The sequence below is a fragment of the Cynocephalus volans genome, chromosome 17 (assembly GCF_027409185.1).
Source record: "Cynocephalus volans isolate mCynVol1 chromosome 17, mCynVol1.pri, whole genome shotgun sequence".
Lineage (NCBI taxonomy): Eukaryota > Metazoa > Chordata > Mammalia > Dermoptera > Cynocephalidae > Cynocephalus > Cynocephalus volans.
In genome coordinates this window covers 12,787,160-12,808,274 of record NC_084476.1, presented here as the reverse complement: position 1 = coordinate 12,808,274, position 21,115 = coordinate 12,787,160, and the positions used below count along the sequence as shown (strand labels likewise).

The 21,115-nt window shown below is 51.6% G+C and overlaps 2 protein-coding genes across 2 annotated transcripts in view; one reads left to right on the top strand and one right to left on the bottom strand.

The window, feature by feature from the left end:
* NEK6 (NIMA related kinase 6) overlaps positions 1 to 13,607 on the top strand; it is an 80,524-nt gene extending 66,917 nt beyond the window's left edge. The window contains exons 8-10 of the mRNA XM_063082341.1: positions 3,756 to 3,850; positions 10,389 to 10,502; positions 13,491 to 13,607. Coding sequence (XP_062938411.1) covers positions 3,756 to 3,850; positions 10,389 to 10,502; positions 13,491 to 13,601 — 320 coding nt within the window. The 3' untranslated portion in view covers positions 13,602 to 13,607. The remainder of the gene's footprint in view (positions 1 to 3,755; positions 3,851 to 10,388; positions 10,503 to 13,490) is intronic.
* A 2,470-nt stretch (positions 13,608 to 16,077) lies between these two features.
* Positions 16,078 to 21,115, bottom strand: part of PSMB7 (proteasome 20S subunit beta 7) — a 56,130-nt gene continuing 51,092 nt past the window's right edge. Inside the window, exons 7-8 of the mRNA XM_063082277.1 lie at positions 19,380 to 19,531; positions 16,078 to 16,300 (exon numbers count right to left, since the gene is read on the bottom strand). Coding sequence (XP_062938347.1) covers positions 16,189 to 16,300; positions 19,380 to 19,531 — 264 coding nt within the window. The 3' untranslated portion in view covers positions 16,078 to 16,188. The remainder of the gene's footprint in view (positions 16,301 to 19,379; positions 19,532 to 21,115) is intronic.

Sequence of the window (21,115 nt, the reverse complement as noted above, 5' to 3'; positions counted from 1 at the left end):
AGGGCACGGGGTGGCAGTGCCTCCAACCTTCTCTCCCTGCAAGCCCCAGGCTTTTGCCCCAAGCTGGGCTGAGGCAGGGACCTGGAGCACGGTGTCGGCCTGCCTCAGAGCCTGGCAGAGGGAGAAAGTGGTGACAGGACAGAGGGACAAATCAAATGTTCAGGCCTATTGAGCAGCTGGTTCCCCTGGCCGGGGGAGGGAGTTTAAGCTGGACCTTCAAGGATCCCAGCGGGTGGGAAGGGGGACAGCATGTGCAAAGGCACAGAGGCGGATGGAAGAGCAGGCTGGGGTTGGGCTGGGGTGGCAGGTGTGCGGGGACGTGGGCTGGGGGCCAGGGGCTCAAAGACCTCACTGTCAGGCCTGACCAAGGCAGTCCCGGGCCAAAGCCCTGGCCACTCTGCGGGTCATCTCTCCACCCAGAGTCCCTCATGTGGAGACTCAGGCAGATCTCAAGTGAGCAGAGGACAGACTGAGGGTGGGAATTGCTGTCGCGGCCAGCCAGGAGGGGGCTTGGCCAGGGCTCTTAGGAGTGTAGCACAGTCAGACACTACTGTCCCTCACTGGGGACGGGACCTCTGACCTCCTTCTCTCCTCTGCCATCCCTGTGTGGACCCCATCGGCCCATGTCCTCGTCCAGCCTGCAGGCACGTCCATCCATAGCGCCCGGGTGCCGGGCTCCACTCACACTTGTCCTGAGGTTCCCACTGTTGACCGAGAACTGTTTAGATTTCACCCTGAGGTTTGGCCATGATGAGTCATCCGCTTCACGCTTGGCTGTTCATTTCCTTTTGCTCCCTCATGACCAAAATATACAAGGTGTTGCTACTAGAAGTCGCAATTTGCTTCCGCAGCAGAATCCCACAGAGATTCGTGTGTTGACTGACAGCTCTTTCTTCCGTAGAGCAATTAGCCCCCTGATTTCAGCCATAAAATACACATATAGGAGGACACATTTCTCAAAACCATGTCTTTGGGTGACGGCTACTGTCCTTGTTTAGGGATTATGGCCATGAAAGGATGCTTGGTGTCCTGATAAAGCAATCATCACGTTTTGGACTCGAGCTCCTAAAGATCGTCCCTCTCAGGCCGCCAACAGTTAAGCAGTGCATTCAGCAGCAGGACAGAAGTGTCACACTGACACACACTGGTAGTGTGTGGATGCCTCGGTGACTCAGTGGGTGGACACTTGCAAGGCACCTGTGGTGGCTGTCCTGTGCGGGGCACTGGGACACCTCGGCAGGCAAGGTCGTGCCTCCAGGAGCTCACAGCCCAGAGCAGTGGTTTCCAACACCGTTCACGGCCTCTCTCCGTTGGGCAAGGCAGACTTGTTCATCCATCTCCAATGAGATGAGAAAAATGAGAATATAATAAAGGGCTCAAAATGAAACTCTTTCACTGTAAAGGACTGTCCTTGATCTTGAGATTATGGGCTTTCTACTTTTTCTAGAGTTAAACTGTCTTTTCATTTAGAAATAATAGTGACACTAAATGGTAGTTGGGAGTTTTGTGTTTTTTAAATGCCCTTCCTTGGCAAAATGAAAAGCTGCCCAGCCTGTGTTTGCTCCCAAACATCTTTTGCCCATGAACTTCTGAAGCCCGAGCCCATTGCTTTCTGAGTGCAGCTCCCTGAATAAATAGCCTGTTCTCCTCCCGGGGTTCTGGGTGTTTCTGTGGTGCAGGGTCCCTCCTTCCTCGTGTCATGGGGCACATCACAAGCTCAGCCTCTGCCACGCTGGCTTCAGCTCCCCACACAGACTCTGGTTAGAACAGCAGCCTCCAGCACATGGCATGGCGTCTCCAGGCCAGTGAAAATGTTCTCCATGTAGCAACCTTAAAAATCTGGTTGTGTAGCCTCCAGAACCATCATTCTCTAAATGGGCAGATATCAGAATCTCAGTTGACAAATCCAGGTTCCTGGGCCCCCCCCGGGTCTGCCAATTCAGTCCGTCTGCTATAGCTCACATGCCCCTGTGACAGGGAGATCACTGTCTGTTGGGAAATCTTCCCATCTTTGCACACTTCCAGCTCTTCAAAGTGTGCCCCTCTACCCAGAGACAGCCCCGCAGGGACTGGAAGGTCAGGACACACCCCTGCAGTTTCCTCAGTGTTGGCCTTTCCCGGAAGAAGAGGGACCCTATGGAGAGTCCCCGCAGTCCCTGGTTTTCCTCGTGGCAGCAGAGCCCTGTCCTCACCAATCAAAAGCTTCCTTCATTTTCACTTTTTAATTGAGGTGTAATATACACATGAGGGTTAAAAGGTTCATGGAAAGATTCGTATTATCTTTTCATTCTATTTTTCCACAAGCTTTTGGAAGTATCCCTTGAGCCCTTTCCTGGTCACGACTCCCATAGAGTAGCATTTACTGTTATTGAACTTCATAGAAATAGGATCAAGCAGTGTCGCTGTTTTGTGCCCGACTTCTGTCACTCAGCATTCTGTGAGATCGATCCATTTTGTTGCGTGTACCCGAGTTTTGTTCTTTTTCATTCCTGCATAGTATTCCATTGTCTCGATAGACCACAGCTTATCAATGTGTCCAGTCTCCTGTTGATGGACACGTGACTCCAGTTTTTGGCTCTTAACAGATAAAGCCACTGTGCACATTCTTCATCATGTCTTTTGACAGACAGAAGCACTCATTTCTCTTGAGTATAGATCTAGGAGTAGGACTGCTGGGTTATAGCGCTGGCAGCATTTAGCTTGAGTAGATTCTGCCAAACAGTTTTCCAAGGTGGTTGTACCATGTCCCGTCCCTGTCAGCGCCGTGTGAGAGCTCTGGTGGCTCTGCACATCGCCTACTTTGTTTTTTTCACTGTGGCTTTTTATCTTCAGCCACTCAGGTGGGTGTGTAGTCGCACCTCGCTGTGCTTTTCATTCACACTTCCCCGGTGAGTATTGGGGACAATAATATCATTTCTTGTGCTTTTTGGTCATTTAGATATTCTCTTTTGTGAAGTGCCCCTTTAAGGCTTGCTCATTTGAAGAAGGGGCTTGTTTTACTTATCAATTTATAGAAGTTTTAAAATACATTCTGTATGTGAGTCCACTGTCAGACAGACGTGTTGGGACGATTTTCTTCCAGTCTGTGCCTTGCCTTCGCAGATCTGAATGGTGTCTTTTGATGAACTGAAGTTCCTCATTTTAAAGAAGTTCCTAATTGTAATGCGGTATTTACCCATCATGTCTTTTATGGCTGGTGCCTTTTCTATCCTGTTTAAGAAATGTCGGCCGGCCGACGCCAAGTGTTGTTGATCAGGGCTGCCCACACTTTCTCCATCTGATCAGTGGGGACGTCTCCTCATGGGACTGTTGGGAACATGGGTGAGATGACACTTAGGAAATGCTTGGTCCGTGTTAACGTGACTTTGCTTTTCACTGCTGAAAGCCTAATCCGGACTCTTCCGGGATTCAAACAATCACCTTAAAGGACATTGTCAGTTGCTTCCCATCCCCCTGGGCAATGGCAGAAACACTGAGCTCCAGCTGCTTACCCCAGACTGATTCTTAGGTCTGTGTGGGTCCTGGGGATCTGCTGGAGTTCCTGGTGCCTCGGGTGCTTTCAATGCCTGCTAGTGTGGGAAGCTCCCATCTGGTACGACCCTCTCATTTGACAGAGAAGAGGACAGGCCCAGAGAGGGAGAGGGGGCAGCTCAGGGCCTGAGGCCCCATGTGCCCTCCCTTTCACCATCCCCCTCCCGTGTTCCTGCCCCTGCCCCTGCACAGGGCGTAAGCAGCTGCCCCTTGCTGTGTTTCAGTTGGGACGCCGTACTACATGTCACCAGAGAGGATCCACGAAAACGGCTACAACTTCAAGTCCGACATCTGGTCCCTGGGCTGTTTGCTGTACGAGGTGAGCCTCTGGGCCGCAGCTCGGCGGTCTTTGGTGGGACGTACGCAGGGGGCGCCCAGTCTGGGCAGTGCTCACCTTACCAGCTCAGGGTGGGGACCCAGGGATGCATCATGTCCACCCATGGCTTTGGTATAGTCAGGGACCTGTCCTTCACCCCCTCAGCCCACCATCTGCCTGGTTTGCAAGGCTGGGCTGGTGGAGGTTGTTAGAGGGGTGGACAGCAGCGGGCTGCTCAGATCTGGGAAGGGAGACAGACTGGAAGCAGACAGAGGGAGCACAGGCCTGGGATCTGGCTGCTCAGGTGACTTGCTTGCCCCAGATCCCCAGCTGCCCCCTGGTTTCCCTGGTAACCACATTAGCAGGCAAATGATTTTGTTCATTGTTTATTATTCATGGATGGATCAGGCCCCATGCAGGGTGCTGGGGACAGGAGAGGACTCCGACCTGGCTCGTGCCTCTGGGTCGCCCCCCACTGAGGCATGTCCACCTTTCAGGCCCAGCAACGTGGGTCTCACTATTGCAGATCTGGCGGCTGGCCTAGACCAAGGGACGGGGACATTCCTGAGTCCCGATGAGCCCAGTCATGAAACAACATGAATAAATGGAAGCCCCTACCCTTTTGGCCAGTACATTGGGGCCTGGGTAACTGGGGGTCTGGAGAGCAGGAGCCACTCTTGGCCATGAAGCTGTTGCAACCTCCAACAGGAGGGAGGCCCGAGCCCTCTGGCATCTCCAGGTTGGCAGCCATACCCCCCACCACCCTGCCCTGGACCACCCAGTGCTTGGCAGCTCCTAGAGTCCATCCGTCTTGCTGGGTCCCATCTCCCAGATGTGAAATGGGAATGGTAATACCTGTCCTGCATTGTCATAGTCCTGATAAAGGCAACAATAGAGAGGAAGGAGCTTTGGAATCCCCAGGGCTGTGAGACACCAAGCCCAGCTTTGTTTTAGAATCAGAACCTTGATTACTTCTCTGCGTTCCCAGCACTGACGTAGGATCTGGCTTGGAGCTGAGAAGCTGGCAGAATGTCATTATTAAAGTGATGTGGCCAGTGACAGTCTGCATCAGTGACACTCAGGACAGTGTGACCAGGGCCACCACGAGTGTTTTGTTGGCCTCTGCAGAGTCTAGTTACTTTGCTTCCTTGGGAGTGTGCCTCTGTTAACCGACCTCACAGCTCTTGTATATAATAAGCTCGAGGGATGTGCTGACCGCTGCATGCGGTGGAGGGACTGCAGCAGTTCTCGTGGTCAGGGTCTTTTGCCAGTGAGATTTCCCCTCCCTGCATCACAGATTGAGACTATAAGATCCAAACTCTGATCCTTTGCAAGATTTAAACCTCACAGCATCTCTCTTTTTAAGCCAGGGGCCTGCTGTTAATGAGAACAGATAGTTCATTTTACAGGACTGGCTGGAGATGTGGCCCCTGTGGCACTGGTGCTTGGGACCCCTTCCCCTGGAAGTCAGCGACCCACAGTGTCATCTCAAAGGCTGTGGGGAGTCAGGCCGTGACAGGCAGAGACGGCGAGGGCTGTGTTCTGGGACTCCACAGGGCGGTGGCTGCAGCGGAGGCCAGGTGGGGCCCGCCGAATGGCCACCGTGGCTGGGGGAGGGCACGGTCCCTGGCTCCCGCTCTGGAGGGGACCGTGTTGTGTCTTTCCTCCATCCCTGTTGCTCTACAGCCCTGCTTCTGGGTGGTGTCACAGCCTGCCTTGTAGCGAGGAGGGAATGAGCCCTTGCAGGTGAGGTGCCTGGCCCAGCGCTTGCTGCCTGCCCCCGGCCGTGAGGTTCCTGCAGCTGCCACGTTTCCCTTTTTGCTTTGGCCAGTGGGAAGCCAAAGGGCAGCTCAGCTTCAGTCCCTGTGGAGGACTCTGCTTCATCCTCCTGTCCTCATGTATATGAAAATGGAGGCCAGATGGTTTTTTCCTTTTCCTTTTCCATTCTGTGTGTGGTGTTTGTGTAAGCCTCCTCCTGCCCTCTGTGAACCACAGGGGTCCCCAAAGGTAAACAAACACAGGCCAGACAGGCCTGAGCACAGCCGTGTGCCTCACCCCGGGGCTGGGGCCAGGAGGCCAGCAGCTGGCTCCCTCTGCTCGTGCCAAGCCTTCTGCCCGAGCACCAGCCCTGCAGTCACCAGCCCGGTCCCATCCCACGCCAGGCCCGCAGCAGTGTCCTCGTTGGATTCCCAGCCAGGCAGGTCTCCTCTGTGTCCTCGTCTTGGGCACCTAAGTGCATGTTTAACAAGGCAGCAGTGGCTCCCAGCATCAAGGCTGGCTCAGCCAAGTCGATTTATTTGTTGGTAGCGGGTGGGGCTGTGTGGCCCGTAGCCAGGGAAGTCAATGAGATCAATCAGTCAAGGCCCGCACGGACTGCATGTTCTCAGGGACAGCAGGCGCTGATCTAAACCTCATGGCCCCAGGCTCCCCCAAACAAGAGGGCTTGCGTGGCTGACACAGCCACCCGCGGCCAGACCCTCGGGGGTGATAGGCTGGGGGCTTCCCCCACTCCCAGGCCCAGGACGGGGAGGGGAAGCGGATGTTTTCCCAGCACACAGGGACAGAGCCACATCTGAGCCCAGGGTTGTGTAATTGGAAGGAGACATCCTGCAGTCACGACAGGAGCCTCCTGCTGGACAGCCTTCCCGGGGTGCCAGCCTCAAGTGCTGGGACAAAGGCGCCCATCCACCCACTCCTGACCACGTCTGAGGATTTGGTGCAGCCCCAGTGGAGCACACGCCCCAGTCAGGACAGCTGGGGCCTGAGGTGACGGCACACAGCCAGGGAAAACCTGCCCTGTCCCCGAGCCCCAGCATGGCTTTGGCAGTCTCAAAAGCCCCCTGTATGTTTCCTGTGGCTACTGTAGCAGATGACCACAAAGTTGATGGCTCCAAACAACTTAAGTTTATTCTCTTATAGTTCTGGAGGCCAGAAGTCCAAAGTCAGTCTTGCTTGGCTGAAATCAAGGTGTTAGATGGGCAGGGTCCTTCTGAAGGTTCTAGGGGCCAATCTGTTTCCTTGCCATTTCCGTGGAAAATGGAAAGGCCACTTATGTTCCATGGCCCCTTCTTGGTATCACCCCAGCCTTTTGCCTCCATCAACACATCTCCTCTTCTACAGTCAGTCTCCGTCTGCCTCCCTCTTGTAAGGACCCTTGTGATTACCTTGGACCCGCCTGGATAATCAAGGATAATCTTCCTATCTCAGAATCCTATATTTGATCACATCTGCAAAATCCCATTTGCTGTATAAGGTGACACTCACAGGTTCCAATGATAGGGTTGTGGACATCTTTGGGGGCCATTAATGAGCCCAGGACACCCCTGTGCACCCTGGGCATCCCAATACCACCAGGACCTCCTGAGGTCACCTGAGCATACGGACCTTGACCCATGGCTGGTGATGAGCCCCCACAAAGCACTAGACCTGGCTCGCACCACCAGGGGTGGGTGCCAGGTGGAGAGACGTGCCAAACGGCTCAACACTGCTGCCCTGGACACAGCCAGCGAGCTGCCTGGCTCTGCAGAGTTTATTTCTTTACACGGGAGCTCAGTTCTGAGCACGCAGGAGGAATCAGCTTGCTTGGCGCCAGCCCCAGGACCTCGAGGGGCCTCGAGGGGTGCATCGAGGATTGAGACACCTCAAGAAGGTGGGCTCGGGGAAAGATAGCTGTGCCTCGTGCTGCCCGGAATGCTGCTTTGGAACGCTGCTTGAGCAGCGGATGGCCGGGTGCCCCTCCCTGTTGGTGAGCGGGGCTGCAGCCTGCTTGGCAGCTCGCCTCTGGGTCACCCTCAGTCCAGGACATGTTCAGGAGATGCTGGGCAACGAGATGGGTGTCTGAGGCCCTGACAGGCGGGAGTCAGATGCAATCGCTGTTCTCACTGGAGTCAGATCCCCCTTCTCCCTCTGACATCTTGGATCACATACCAGTTTTTCTGAGTCCTCCCAGCGGGGGCAAGTGCCCACCCGCTCCCTTTTCCTTGGCTATGTGTCATCCCAATAACAACAGAGAGAAAAAGTTTTGCATTTGAGGAGCAGCGCTGAGAGCCATGGCCTTGGCAGTTCTAACGAGGCAACCAATATCAGCCCCAAACAGCACTTTCTCTTCTGCTTCGACCAGTCAGAGGCGGGGTGGTCGCCGGCACGAGGAGATCTCGCCATCTGGGGTAATCGTTCTAATCCCAGCAGCCCAGAGGTCCCTTCACAGCCTGATGCCCTGATCTGGGTGGAAGGGCCGTGGCCGGCAGCTGGAGGGGGACAGCGCGGACACTGCCTCTGCTGGAATCTGCAGCTGTGGATGGAGACATGTCAGCGGGGAAGGCGACAGGGGTCCTCTGGGATAGCCCACTGCTGACCCTGTTCAGAAAGCTTTGAAACGATGCGGGGAAGGTGCTGGGAAGAATGGAGAAATGACTTGAAGGGGATGGCAGATATGGGGGCTCACTGCTCCCCAATTTTCTGGAGCCCTTTTGGAGTCCCAAGCAGCAAGGTTTGTAAAAATCAGATCAGTCTCCTAGGTCAGACACATGAAAAACCAGGGCCGGCGTTAGCAGTACCAACATGTAAGTGTCCTTTCTGCTTTGTACAGAAACAGTTTCCAGGAAAATCCATGTTAATCCCACAGCCATGACTCGTAGGACACCCAGATCACCCAGAGTGACCGCCCTGGAGTCTCAGCTGCTCTCTGCTGTGGCAACAGATGTCCTTTGAAACTACTCTATTAACCCTTGGCACCTGAGGTTGTCATTTGAATTACTGGAAATGTGTCACCCAAGTGATGCCATTTTGCAGACTAGATGGGAAAGCCTCTCCCAGGAAGGTCGGTGGGCCCTGGGGTGGGCAGGGCCCCTACAGACTCATCAGTCCCCTGCCAAGTGCCAGGACTTCTCTCTGCAGCCTTCCTGCAGGGGTGGGTTTCATGGTCCAGACAGTTCCCACCCCTCCTCAGAGGGGCCCAAGCCTATGGGGTCAGCAGGAGAAGTGATGCTGCCCCTAAATGCACAACTGACGGCACCTGGCATGGCCTAGGCACCTGGGCCAGCAGGTGCTGCCAATTGACAGACTCCTAGACCCGGGTCTGAGGAACCCAGAATCTCCAGGCCACACTCTGTCACCTCCCCAAAGCCATCTGCAAACCCAGGGACACTGCCTGGGCTCAGAAGGAGGCAGACCGGGCTTTTGAGGTCATCAGAGGATGGGGTGCAGACCAGGACATCAAAGCTGACTGGCACCTAAAAGCCCTGCTACCATGGGTCCCCCTGCCTTGACAAAGGGCTCCCTGGCCCACCCTCAGGGCATGAGGATGAGAGAGGATTCCTCAGCTATCCCAATGCCCCCTCACAGCCAGAACCCAGGAGCCCCTGCCAGGGAGCAGAGCAGAGTGGCCCCCAACAGCCTGGCTCCTCAGAAGGGCACTGGGACCAAATGGACAGGCAGGCACAATTACCCGATGGCACTTCGTTAGCAGGAGGCATGGGGCCGTCACTTGGCAGTAGTAGGCGACAGTGAGCGGGAGTGACAAGAAGCACTTGAATCCCATTAGGGAATAATCAGCAGATGGGGCCGGTGGGCTGCCACGCTGCCACCTCATGGAGCCACTGCATGGCCCCCGAGCACCCTCTCTGAAGATGCCCCCATCAGTGCTCTGAATGGTGAAGTGGGGAGTTCAGGAGCCCTCCAGAAGGGGGAGGCCTGGTAGTTCCTCAACTGGGTGAACAGTTGCTCCCCAGTGCCTGGCAGCCTGCCTGCCTTCAAGGTGGAGCCTGTGCCTAGGCCTTTCCCCATTTTACAGATGACGAAACAAGGCCAGACACGCAGCAAGCAGGTGAAAGCTAGGCTCCAGGCAGAGCTATGGCGGGGGGCACAGCCAGGCGCTGCCCTCCCCACCGGAGCTTCCCTGAAGCAGAGGGTCCCGGGCCCCTGCATCCAGGGCCAGGAGGCAGCCTCCCTCCCGCCTGCTCTCTCTGGTGGGCGTTGGCTTCCACAGACAGCAGACTGTAATGGGCTGGCGAGAAAAGCTACAATGAAAGCCAAAAATGAAATGCCTGTCCTCTCCCCTGCTACCCCGGATATGTTAGTCCTTAGGTAAGTAAAGTTCCCTGAATGTATTACCTAAAGAGACATCCTCCCACGGTGGCTTTGGAATTGCTTCTTCAATAAATAAGGTGGTGCATGCTCGAGAACCTGCCGGGCCAGGCTCACATCCTGGCCTGCGCAGCCTGTCTCCCCATCTGCTGCACGCTCACAACCAAGTCCAGTCTTTGTGTGCCCTCGCTGTTCAGCTGCCCCATTCTCATTGCCTTTGGTTTTGTCCTGAAACTCATGTCCCTATTTAATTCATTTATGTAACAAGGCTCCTGTGACATCCACTCCTTTCCGTTGAATCCCAGCTTCCTCAGGGTTTCAGGGGAGAATTCCTGCTGGACAATCACTGCAGTGAGGACCAGAAGACACCCCCAATCTGGAGTGGCCCCTCTTGCCCCTGGGGTCCTTCTGGGCTCAGGGCTGAAAATTCGTCTTTGTTGTTCCCCTCCCCTTGTAGATGGCCGCTCTCCAGAGCCCCTTCTACGGGGATAAAATGAATCTGTTCTCCCTCTGCCAGAAGATCGAGCAGTGTGACTACCCGCCTCTCCCTGAGGAGCATTACTCAGAGAAGGTGAGTTTGCTGAAGCCAGAGGCAGGCCAGGGAGCCTTGGGCGGCCAGTTCCAAAGCAGCACGGCTATGGGGTTGAGCTTGACACTTAACAGGGTGGAGAAGGGAAGTTATCTGGAAAAGTGACTGGGTGGGAGTGGTGAGGAGGGAACATAGATGAATTTTACTAAAGAAGGGGTTCCACTGACACCCGGCGTGGGGCTCAAAGGCAGGAACCAGCAGGAGCTGGCACGCTTCTGCCCATCTGGCTCCCAGCTTGCTGCTTGCTGCTGCGGGTCCCAAGCATGGGCTCCATGTGGTGCCATACGCTGGGATTCGGAGGCGGGAAGGGGCAGGGCCCCAGTTCCCCCAATACCACCAGTGGCTGCTATTCCCCTCCCGAGACACAAAACCACAGCAAGCAGACTGTTTGGTCTCCTTATAACAGACCCAAGTGACACCTTGGGTTTTTATTTTCAACATCTTATACTGGGTTCAGGGGCTCCAGACACAGACTCTTGACAGGCCTGACATCGGGCCACACCTGTGTGTGAGAGAAGATAGGGCTAGTGTCATCTCCTTCACGGGTACTGTGTGGGACTGAAATGCCAGGTTTGACAGCACAGCACTGGTTAAAGGTGTAGACAGACACAGATTTACACACACCCTTCACTGTTCTTGGGCAAGTCACCTAACTTCCCTGAGTCTCAGTTTCTTCATCTGTAAAAAGGGGATAATACTAGAATCTTCGTACAGATCAGCATAAGAATTAGGGTCATAATGCAGGTCACATGCTCAGTCTAGCACCAGGCTGACATTTACCACCATCATCAAAAGTAGCCACTGGATAGAGCAGCAGGCCTGGCCCAGAGTAAATGCTCACTAAACGCCAGCTATTACCATTGCTTCTGCTGAAGGCCGATTAGTAGATGTGAATCTGAGCCTTCGCCGACAGCCCTGTGGGACCACAGGCCCATTGCCTTGCGATAACAACAGACTTACTGTGTTAAATCCCCCCCCCACCCCATTTTACCAATAAGGAAGCTGAGACACAAATGGAACTTGCCCAGGGTGAGGTGACAGAGCTTGTAAGTAGGGAGGCAGGATCTGAACGCAGATGAAAAGTCAGAGCCTGCACCTAGGCACTGAGCCATTCTGTTTCTTGACAGGCGATCTTCAGCAGCTTATCATCCAGTTGGGGTGAGACTTTGGAAGGGGCATCCTTGTTCCCCAGGGGCCGGGGTAGGCCAAGCTGCACAGACCAGGTCTCCACGGTGCTCTGACCATCCTTGGCAGCCTCTGTGCTGAATGCCACGCTTGCTGGCCTGGCAGACTCCTGGGGCAGGGGAGTGAGGGCCTGGGGCGCTGTGGCACCTTTCCCCTCCCGGCTTGCATGCCAGTGGCTTGCAGAGTTCCTACCTGCAGCTTCAGAGTAAGTACTCGTGCTCTCCAGTGGAAGATGGCAGGAAAGGAAAAACTAGCTGCATGTCTCCAAAGTTAACGGTTGCGTTTGCTTTTTCTTTTCTCATCTTGTGTTTAAATTTGGACTTCTGAACTGTTCAGAAGTAAGAAGCTTGGAGCCATGCAACTTGCAGTAAATCCAACTTCTCTGCACTTGTTACCTGTCCTCACAGGAGCTGAAAAGAACACCCTACCCCCCACCCCCATCCCCACCCCAAGCCCTCAGCCCCCTTCTGTCCTGTCAGCCATTCCATCTTCACTAGCTCCTACTTCCAAGCACCTGGCTCTCACCAGTTCTGTGCAGCATTTCTAGGCCTGGGGAGCAAGAGGCACCCCTTAGCACACCCCAGTTTTGAGGTTATATTGAAATGAAAATAAGATCCTTTATTATTCATGTTTTGTTTTTCTTGATTTCTGAACATTTCAAATATGAACTTATTGCTAACTGTGTGGTCTACTCATAAGTGAGTTCATGTCACAAAGACTTCACCTTAATCTGGTTTCCTTGGGTATTTGAACCTATCAGAGGCCAACCACAGCTACCTACCCCTGAATATTGTAAGGTTCATAAAAGTACTGTCTCGTCCATAGGTGACTTCTGACTCCAGGAATGTCCAAGCAGGCTGCAAGCCACTGTCATATGTACAGGGGCTTCCCAGTGTTTACAAAGCAGTGGAATCCTTAAAAGGCATGCACAGAGGTTGGAGGGGATGCCCTAGGGCTTATCCAGAGGAACCCCTTGTGTGCAGGGAGCCCAGGCCCTCTCAGCACAGGGTGTGTGTGCGGCGTAGCCCCTGGGCCTCTCCAGACTCCCTAAGTGTGGCCACTAAGTCCACTTTAGCCTCCTCTTGTTCAGGACCTCCCCTCTCCCTGCTGCTGACCACAACCCCGCAGGATGGGCCAGCTCCTCCAGCAGCAGGTATTTCAATGAAAAAGTGCAGTGAGCCTAGTGATGCAAGTTAACATGTAGGCTTTTTAAGGTCATTATTTTAATTACCATTAAAATAATTGGCACTCTGGCTATCAGAAGAACGGGAGGTGATCAGAGGCACAAGTTGCCCCTCCCCCACCTCGAGCAGGAGCAGCCTTCAGTGTCTGTATAATTAAAAGCTCCATCTTTCATGAGCACAATAAAGAGGCCAGGGGGTGGGCAGACTGCAGCCCTGCTGCATGTTAATGCATTTATTATGATCAATAAGCCCTTTCCTTGAGTTTTGTCCTCTGGTTTAGGCATCTGTGACTGACAGCAGACACACGCACCTGCGCACACAGAAATAGATTTGCCCAGTGGTATGAACAGTGACAGTTCAAAATTATTTGGAAGTAACCACTCTAGAGTCTCAGAGTGGGACTCTGGGGCCAGACAGGCCTAGCAGTGCTCCTGGCTATCCCTTGGGAGCCGTGCAGCTGCCATTTAGCCCCGCTAAGCATCCTTCACCTCTGATGGGGACATTAGTACCGTCTTCCAGTTGCAATGTGATGACGTCTAATGCATTAACATAGATAAGGCTGCTTTCTTAAAAGTAACACATGCCATTCTCTCCCCTGCAGTTAAGAGAACTGGTCAGTATGTGCATCTACCCTGACCCTAACCAGAGACCTGACATCGGATACGTGCACCAGGTAGCCAAACAGATGCACGTCTGGACGTCAAGCACCTGAACGTGGCTGCACCACACCTTATCAGCAGTCAGCACCACTTTGCCTTACCTGAGTCTTCTCTCCAAGTGGCCACCTGGTAGCCTAGAACAGCTAAGATAAGAGGGTTCCTCAGACTCCCCAAAGGGGCTGGGCTTCACAGCAGATGCTGACTGCAGAGCAGCTGGTGGGAGGGGCGCTGGTCACATGTTACTGATGGTCATATTCAAAGTCCTTTCTTTATACTGTGTGGACAGTCTCAGCTGGCTTAACAAGGGTATGTGGTTCAGTGAGCCACTGAAATCCCACCTTGTATCTGGAATGTAATGTGAATCTTTAGGGTAATTCCTTCAGTGACCTGTCAAGGCTTATACTAACAGGAGACTTGCAGAACTGTGTGATTTGTGTAGTAAGCCTTTGAAAAAGGTTAGTAGCAAGTTCAGTTTAGTTCTTACTATCTTTTCAATCAAGCTGTGTGCTTAATTTACTCTGTTGTAATGGGATAAAGTGGAAATAAGTTTAAGTAGGGTGGAGATTTTGTTAATATTTGTATCTATGTTTTATAACTTGATGGATGACAATGAGGTGAACCCAGCACATGGCGTAGACATCACCAGGCAAATGGTATTGGAAAGCCAGGAGTGTTCTCCTTACAGTCTACTCCAGCCATCTTCTCCTGAACACCTGCCAAGGACCAGGCACTCATCTCCTCCTTGAATGCTGACGGTTCATTTCGTGATCAGTGTTAAGCATTTTCCTCCATGGTTTTTTAGCCTTTCTGAGCCTTAGTTTCCTCATCTGTAAAATGGGACTAGTAGTATCTACCTTCAGGGTTGCTGACAGAATTTGAAATAAAATATGCAAGATAGCTAGCACATTGTAGATGATCCAAAAGTGGTAGCCACTCATCTCTTCACAAAACTTAAGTCCGTGGACCATGTAAGTCAAGAATTAAAGTACAGCTGTATCATATGTAGGAAACCCAAAATGTGTTCATTTTATTTCTTGTTCCCAAATAGGATTAACTGTGAAGACTAATTTATAAATGTGAACTTAAGGAAAACTCAAGCTCTGAAGGAAATAGCTTGAATTGTTTTTATATACTCAAGTTAACCCTCAAATGATCTAAGCTGTCATCACTGACTTGGTGACAGTGCAGCCCTCCAGATAAGAGCACCACTGGCACCTTGGTCAGGTGCTTCCTGACACTTACCTGGCTGCCTGTGGCAACCTCGCTGGCCAGGCTTCCCTGGGGATAGAACACCTGGTGCAGGCCACTGCTGTTTGCACAAGTGAACTCTGTTCTACTGTAACACTGTCGGGCTCGAGAGATTCTCTCCAGATCAGCCTTTGCTCTGTATTTGTTCTCCATGTTTGAAATAAAACAGGGTAAGAGGAGTTCCTTCTGTGAAAGGGTATGATTCATGGATGATTTTAAAACAGCTTCAGTTTTTGCTCTTAAACCAGTAGATCCTAAATGTAGAACACCGTCAGCAGCAAAATTTTTTAAGGAGACTTTAAAAACATAACTTCCCAGGCTCCAGACATTCTGAGTAATCCTGGGATTTTTTTAAGGTCCGTAAATAATTTTAGATAATCATCAGCCAAGTTGCTGCCCTCAATAATTTCATTGTTCTCCCTAGCCCACTCCCAGATGTTTTAACAAGGGAAGCTGGCCTGAGAGTGGGTTTACCCTGGAATGTTCTTTACAGGGGAGAATCAAGTCCCTGTCTCCTTCCTAGCACTTACCACAGAAAGTTTTTCTGACTCCAGACAAATTTTTTACAAGTACTCTGCTTATGGCTCTCAGAGCCCCAACTGTGTCACTGTGTTTCCCCCGGCATGATCAGCCTCAGCACAAAGATGAACTTGGTCTCTGCATGCCAGCGGCTTTCCGCAGCATGAGAACCATCTGCCTAACAGGACCCTGTGTCAGTGTACAATCTCAACCACTCACCAGGCCTGAGTGTTTGTGAAATGATCATGTCCTAATTATTACAAAACAGTAAACCCCAAAACGTTCATCTGATTTACACGAAACTGGCCAAAGTACAGTTCACCCAGTTTCTTGTAGCTATGACAAAGCCAACTACCCACCTGCCCACTTTTTCTTGAGACTTACAACTGAGCTGGGTTTGTAAACTTGAACTTGGAGTTTCATGTTTGACATTTTTTTCCTGTTTGGCTGCTTGGGTAGAAGGCTGTGCTGCATTCATCACCCTTTTTAAAAAAAAAAAAACGGGCCACCCTAAACAAAGAGAAAGTCTATTAGCACAAGAAGTGGGTATAAATGTTCATCCGAAGCATCGAAATAACCCTATCTGACTTCTGGCAATAGTTGAGGCCACGTCTGTTTTCAGAGGGTCACAGTGCTCTTACGCTCACCTGAAACCCACACTGGTACTCACGGAGGGATTAACATCCTGAAAGTTAGGCCAGGGTGGTCCTTAGTGGCCCCCAAACAAAACACACCACAGTTCCCAGACCTCAGCCACCCAAGTTGTTTTTCATTTGTTTATTGAGTTTGATTCAACAAACCAAATGAATGTCTTACAGGGGCCTCCAATGCCCCACCCCTCTAGAGCAATAACCAGCCACCCACGGATGCCACTCAGGAGGTGTCCATCGTTTGGACTGTTTCTTCCAGCACCTCAATTTCCAAGGTAGTGACTTTTTCTGTGAGGACCGCAGTGGTCCCCTTCTCACACCTGTACCGGCCAAACCTAGTGAGAGAAAAACAAAAGCACAGAGTTAGGAAGTCCCTCAAGGTGGCAAACAGAGGGCTGGAGAGTGGCAAGTGCTCAGGAGAGGCAGCCGGTAGGCTGGACTAGAATGCTGGCTCTCCTGATTCCAGTGCTGTGACCCAGGGGGACTCAACTTCCCCAAGGCTCACTTTCCTCAGCTCTCAGGTACTGCAAAACAGGGACACCTGGTAGGTATATAATACACATTAAATGAGATAATATAGAGAGCACCTGGCACTTATGGGTACTCAAATTTCCTTCCACCATCTCACCATCCCCAGTACATGTTGGAAAACACTTGGTCATTTGACTTCAAGCTCTGACCTCCCTAAAGCACCTTCTAGTAACCAGTAGGAAGTAAATCCTTTCATTAAACTGTGCTTGTCCTTCTCTCATGCAGCAACAAGGATGACTTAACTATTGTCTCACACACTTAAAAAACATCTGGATGTATATAAGCAGTATAAAAATGATTCCCAGTCAGACTCTTGGCTAGTCACTTTAGACTGCACTCTCTAGACTCAAGAAAGGAGAGTTAAATGTCCCTTTCAGGAACACAGTGAATCACCATCAGGACATACCCAATACTTTCTTCCTTGGAGTGAATCTGAGAGAGGTTTCTCTGAGCACAAAGAGGTCTATGATATACATACTGTTAATTCTCACACTGGGGCCAGGAATTACGGCACCATCAAATGGCTGCACAAACCCAGCTGTTCCTCTGGTCTGTCCCTAGCTGGGCCAGTATTTCTATCAGCCTGGCATGGACTAACAGAAGGCTACTGGCTGTGCCATGACCACGTGTTCCTGGAAAACCCATCCTCTCAAATGGGCACTTGGCCCCAAAGAGGGAAAAGGAAGCAGAAAAAGGAGGACAACATACAGAGTTCTATGTCAAATTCAGGAGCTTGGACAACACAGAACAGCTTGCCTTAATGTTGCAAAGCCTTCTCATCTCCAAGACACTCTAAATGTATCCAAGCAGCAGCACCTTTGGAAAGTGTGCCCCTCCCCCTCCCTTGTTGGTTTGAAGATGTCTCTCATTGCCCCCAGGATGGATCCCAGGTGGCAGCATGCAATCCTGAAGCCAGAGTCCCATCTGTGCCTGATTCATCTGAACTGCACCTTGATGTCTCTGAGAGGCTTGGACACATGAAGCCTCTCACCACCCTAGGTGACAGTGCCTGGCTTCAGCAGCAAACAGGGAGGGCTCCTACCTTAAGCAGCAGACTACAAACAGGACTGAGAGCAGAGCAGGCCACACGGAATTACAAGGCAAGGCCTACACTGGTGCTGGGCACAGGATGCCTGCCCAGGCCCCTGGTTCTGCCCCCACCCTGACTGTCCACTCTGGGAAAGGGGTCCCTAACCAGGAAGTGCCCCCCTCATCAGTCACAGGCAGAGAAGATGACAGTGAGAGATTCCAGAGTGTGCAGACACTATTGCTGCAGTGCCCCCTGCCCCACGGCATTAGGTGGGAGCAGCTCCATCTGAAGGACAGGTCACTGCAGACCTACCACGTGCCCAGCACCTTCTACACCACCTCACTGAGCCACACAGCTAGCTGACAAGGTCCTTTTGTTTGCATGTGTTTAGTCTCCTTTACAGATGAGTAGCCTCTATCCCATGGAGTAAGACATGCCACTGCCGTGCTTCCTTCTGGAGAAGGACTCCTGCACTGAGCATGGCTCCTTGTGCAACCACAAATCCTCCTTCCAATGGCTCAATCATGGTTTTCAGAATCCTCACCCAGGATACTGTTCAGTCTGGACAGAGCATAACCATCCCCCTCCCCATCACCTCTTCATCATGGACTTGTTCAAGTCACACAGCATCTTGCGAGTTAACCAGGGAAGCAGGCCATGCAGGGAACTTGGCTCCCATCCTCAGGGAGCTTGACAAGGCCTGCTTCCCCAACACAGCTCTGGGCCTGAATGGTTGCTTCCCTTCCTGCTCAAAGCCCAAGGGACTTCATGGGCACATCAGAGATCTCCTAGTCCAACTCCATCATCTCAGAGACTGACTTACCGAAAGTCACCAAGCCATCCACTGACACTCCCCAGCCCTGCGCCAGAACTCTCTGCTGCTAAACGGCCCTACCCCACCAAGAACACACTGAGCTTCCACAGTGCTGCATGCAGACCACAATGAACATCTGCTGGTCTTGAACATTCTATTCTTTCCTTGTGACTCACTCCTGATGTAGAGTTGAGTACAGGTAGAGGGTTAAAGCAAGCATTCCAAAAGGCAACACTGGCTATCCTCCAGCCTAGCTGTGGGGCTAAATGGGAGGTGGCAGAGACTATAAATATTGCTGTCATCTGCTCGGATGAATGCAGCTGGAGGCAGAGCCCAGGGAACCACATCTGGAGTTGCCAGGGCTCTCAAAGGAGGTCAGGAGCCACAGGGTGGCCATGCAGGTGGACAACCAGGAGGAACTGCAAGTGAGTGGCTCACCTGTACACATCCCTACCACCAGGTTTGAAACCTTCCAGTTTTGTTCAGCAAACCAACTAGAACCTTATCCTCCTGCTCTGAGCCTGGGCTGCATCACCAAGGCTAGGTGCCATGACCCCTTCTAGTGTAGCAACACCAGTTAGCTCCCAAGGCTCACTTCTGGAGGCTGTCAAAACTGCTTTGTAACTCTGTGGAGTCTGGGACCACTATAAGGAAAAGCTATGGGCTGGCTGCCCTGAAAAATGTACCTTCTCACGGATGCATTTCATACAGAATTCAGTCGATTCTTTTAAGAAACTTGAGAAAGGTCAGCAGATGATTCAAACCTCTCCTCTGCCACTCCAGCCCAGGGCTCTTTCCTGGGCCCAACTTTGCCTCTCCCATCAACATTTTACAAATTAAATTACTTTTCTACACCTAACAGCAGCCCACTGTCATAAAGCAAACAATGATTCAAAGTTTTGTTTGTAAGGCTAATTTAGGAACACTGGATTTACTTAATGTGGGTAAGAATCAAGAAAACCCTGTCCAGATGTCATGGAGATATCAAAGGTGGCCACGAAGCCAGATGACATGGAAGAATTTTATCTCCTTCACTCACCTGGTCCCCTTCTTGTTGGGCACTGAGTACGGGCGGAGAAAATCCAACTTGCTCTTGCTGATGACACAGAGATCAATGTTACTTCCAGACCCCAAGTCATTGAAGATGCCAGCTGCAATGGCTTCGCTCACCAGCTTCTTGGCTTCCTCTTCCTGAGAAAGAGAATGGCAGCAATAATTTCCACAGCTGAACCAAGGGCCTGCTCAGAAGTCCACAAAATGCTTCCACAAGCAGTGTGCAAAATCATCTGGGAGGTAGCCACTGTTTTCCAATGCCCATGTTACAGATGCACAAAAGATCCAAAGTACCTCACTCACTTGCCCAAAGCTCCTCAGCTGGTAAGTGGGGGACCTAGGCTTTTCAAATCCTTTATGCATGCACCACCTCTTCACCACAAAACTGGGAACTATGGGCTGACAGAGAGCATTTATCATCTAAAACAGTGATTAGAAAACTTTTCTTGTAAAGGGCCAGGCAGTATGTTATTTAGGCTTTGTGGGCATACGGTTTCGTCACAACTACTCAATTCTGTCATGGTGGCACAAAACAGCCACAGACAGTACACAAACAAATGGGTACAACTGTGTTCCAATAAAATTTTGTTAACAATAACAGGTGGTGGGCTAGATCTGGCCCAGGGACTGTAGTTTACTAATCCCTGACCAAAAATGTCCAAAAATGTCTGAAATCTACTTCCTGGAAACATAATGGAAAAAGTAAATATCGTGGAGGAAAAAAAACTAACACCAAAACACAACAGTAGTTCTGGGAAAATGGTGACAGAGTCAAGGTTGGGACCTCCTGCCCAAGAAAATCTATTTCTTGCTACTAATGAGCCAACACGTTCACCAAAGTGATTCATTACTTTAAAAAGGAAGTCTAAGTCTCCAACAGTTAGTGGTGAACAGGTGGTTTAATTCCTTTGTTATCCAGTAAGGCCTATCATGTGCCAGGTCCTATGCTAGAGCAAGGGCTGCAGAGATGGATGAGGCCTCAAAGTCCCTGTCCTCTCGGGGCTTAGAGTCCAGTGGGGGGGGGGGGGGGCATCAGACCCAAGTAACTACAATGCAGTGTGATAAGGGCTAAAGGATAACTGAAAAGTAGGTGTGGGAACACTAGCGGAATCAGTAAAGCTTCAAGGAGGGCTAAAAGACAGGCTGTGCAAGAGGCACTCAGAAGACAGCAGTGAAACAGCAGATAGTAGGGCAGGACCTGGGGAACACCAAGTTCAAGCTCCTTATGTCACAAGGACAAAAATGAATCAACCAACCTTCCAAAGAAGAGAATCTAACTTTTTTTTCCCCTAAAGATGACTAGTTAGGGGATCTTAACCCTTGATTGGTGTTGTCAGCACCACGCTCTCCCAAGTGAGCTAACCGGCTATCCCTATGTAGGGATCCGAACCCATGGCCTTGGTGTTATCGGCACCACACTCTCCCGAGTGAGCCACGGGCTGGCCCCGGGAATCTAACCTCTGCTGCAGCACCTTCCCAATCCACCAGGGCATGACAGTCCATAAACATGCAAGCTGAACTAAAGAGCTCATCCAGGTAACACCCTTTGAGAAACACAGACTCTCCGCCCAAAATCCAGCCTGAGATACTCAAAGAGCACATTCACTAACTTCAAGTTGTGAGAAGATGGAGCCCCCTCAGGGCTCCTGCTCCTCCGCCTGCCCCAAGCCAGATTGGGATTCCAGGGACATGAGCGCCCTCTACAGACTCAGAGAAGTATGG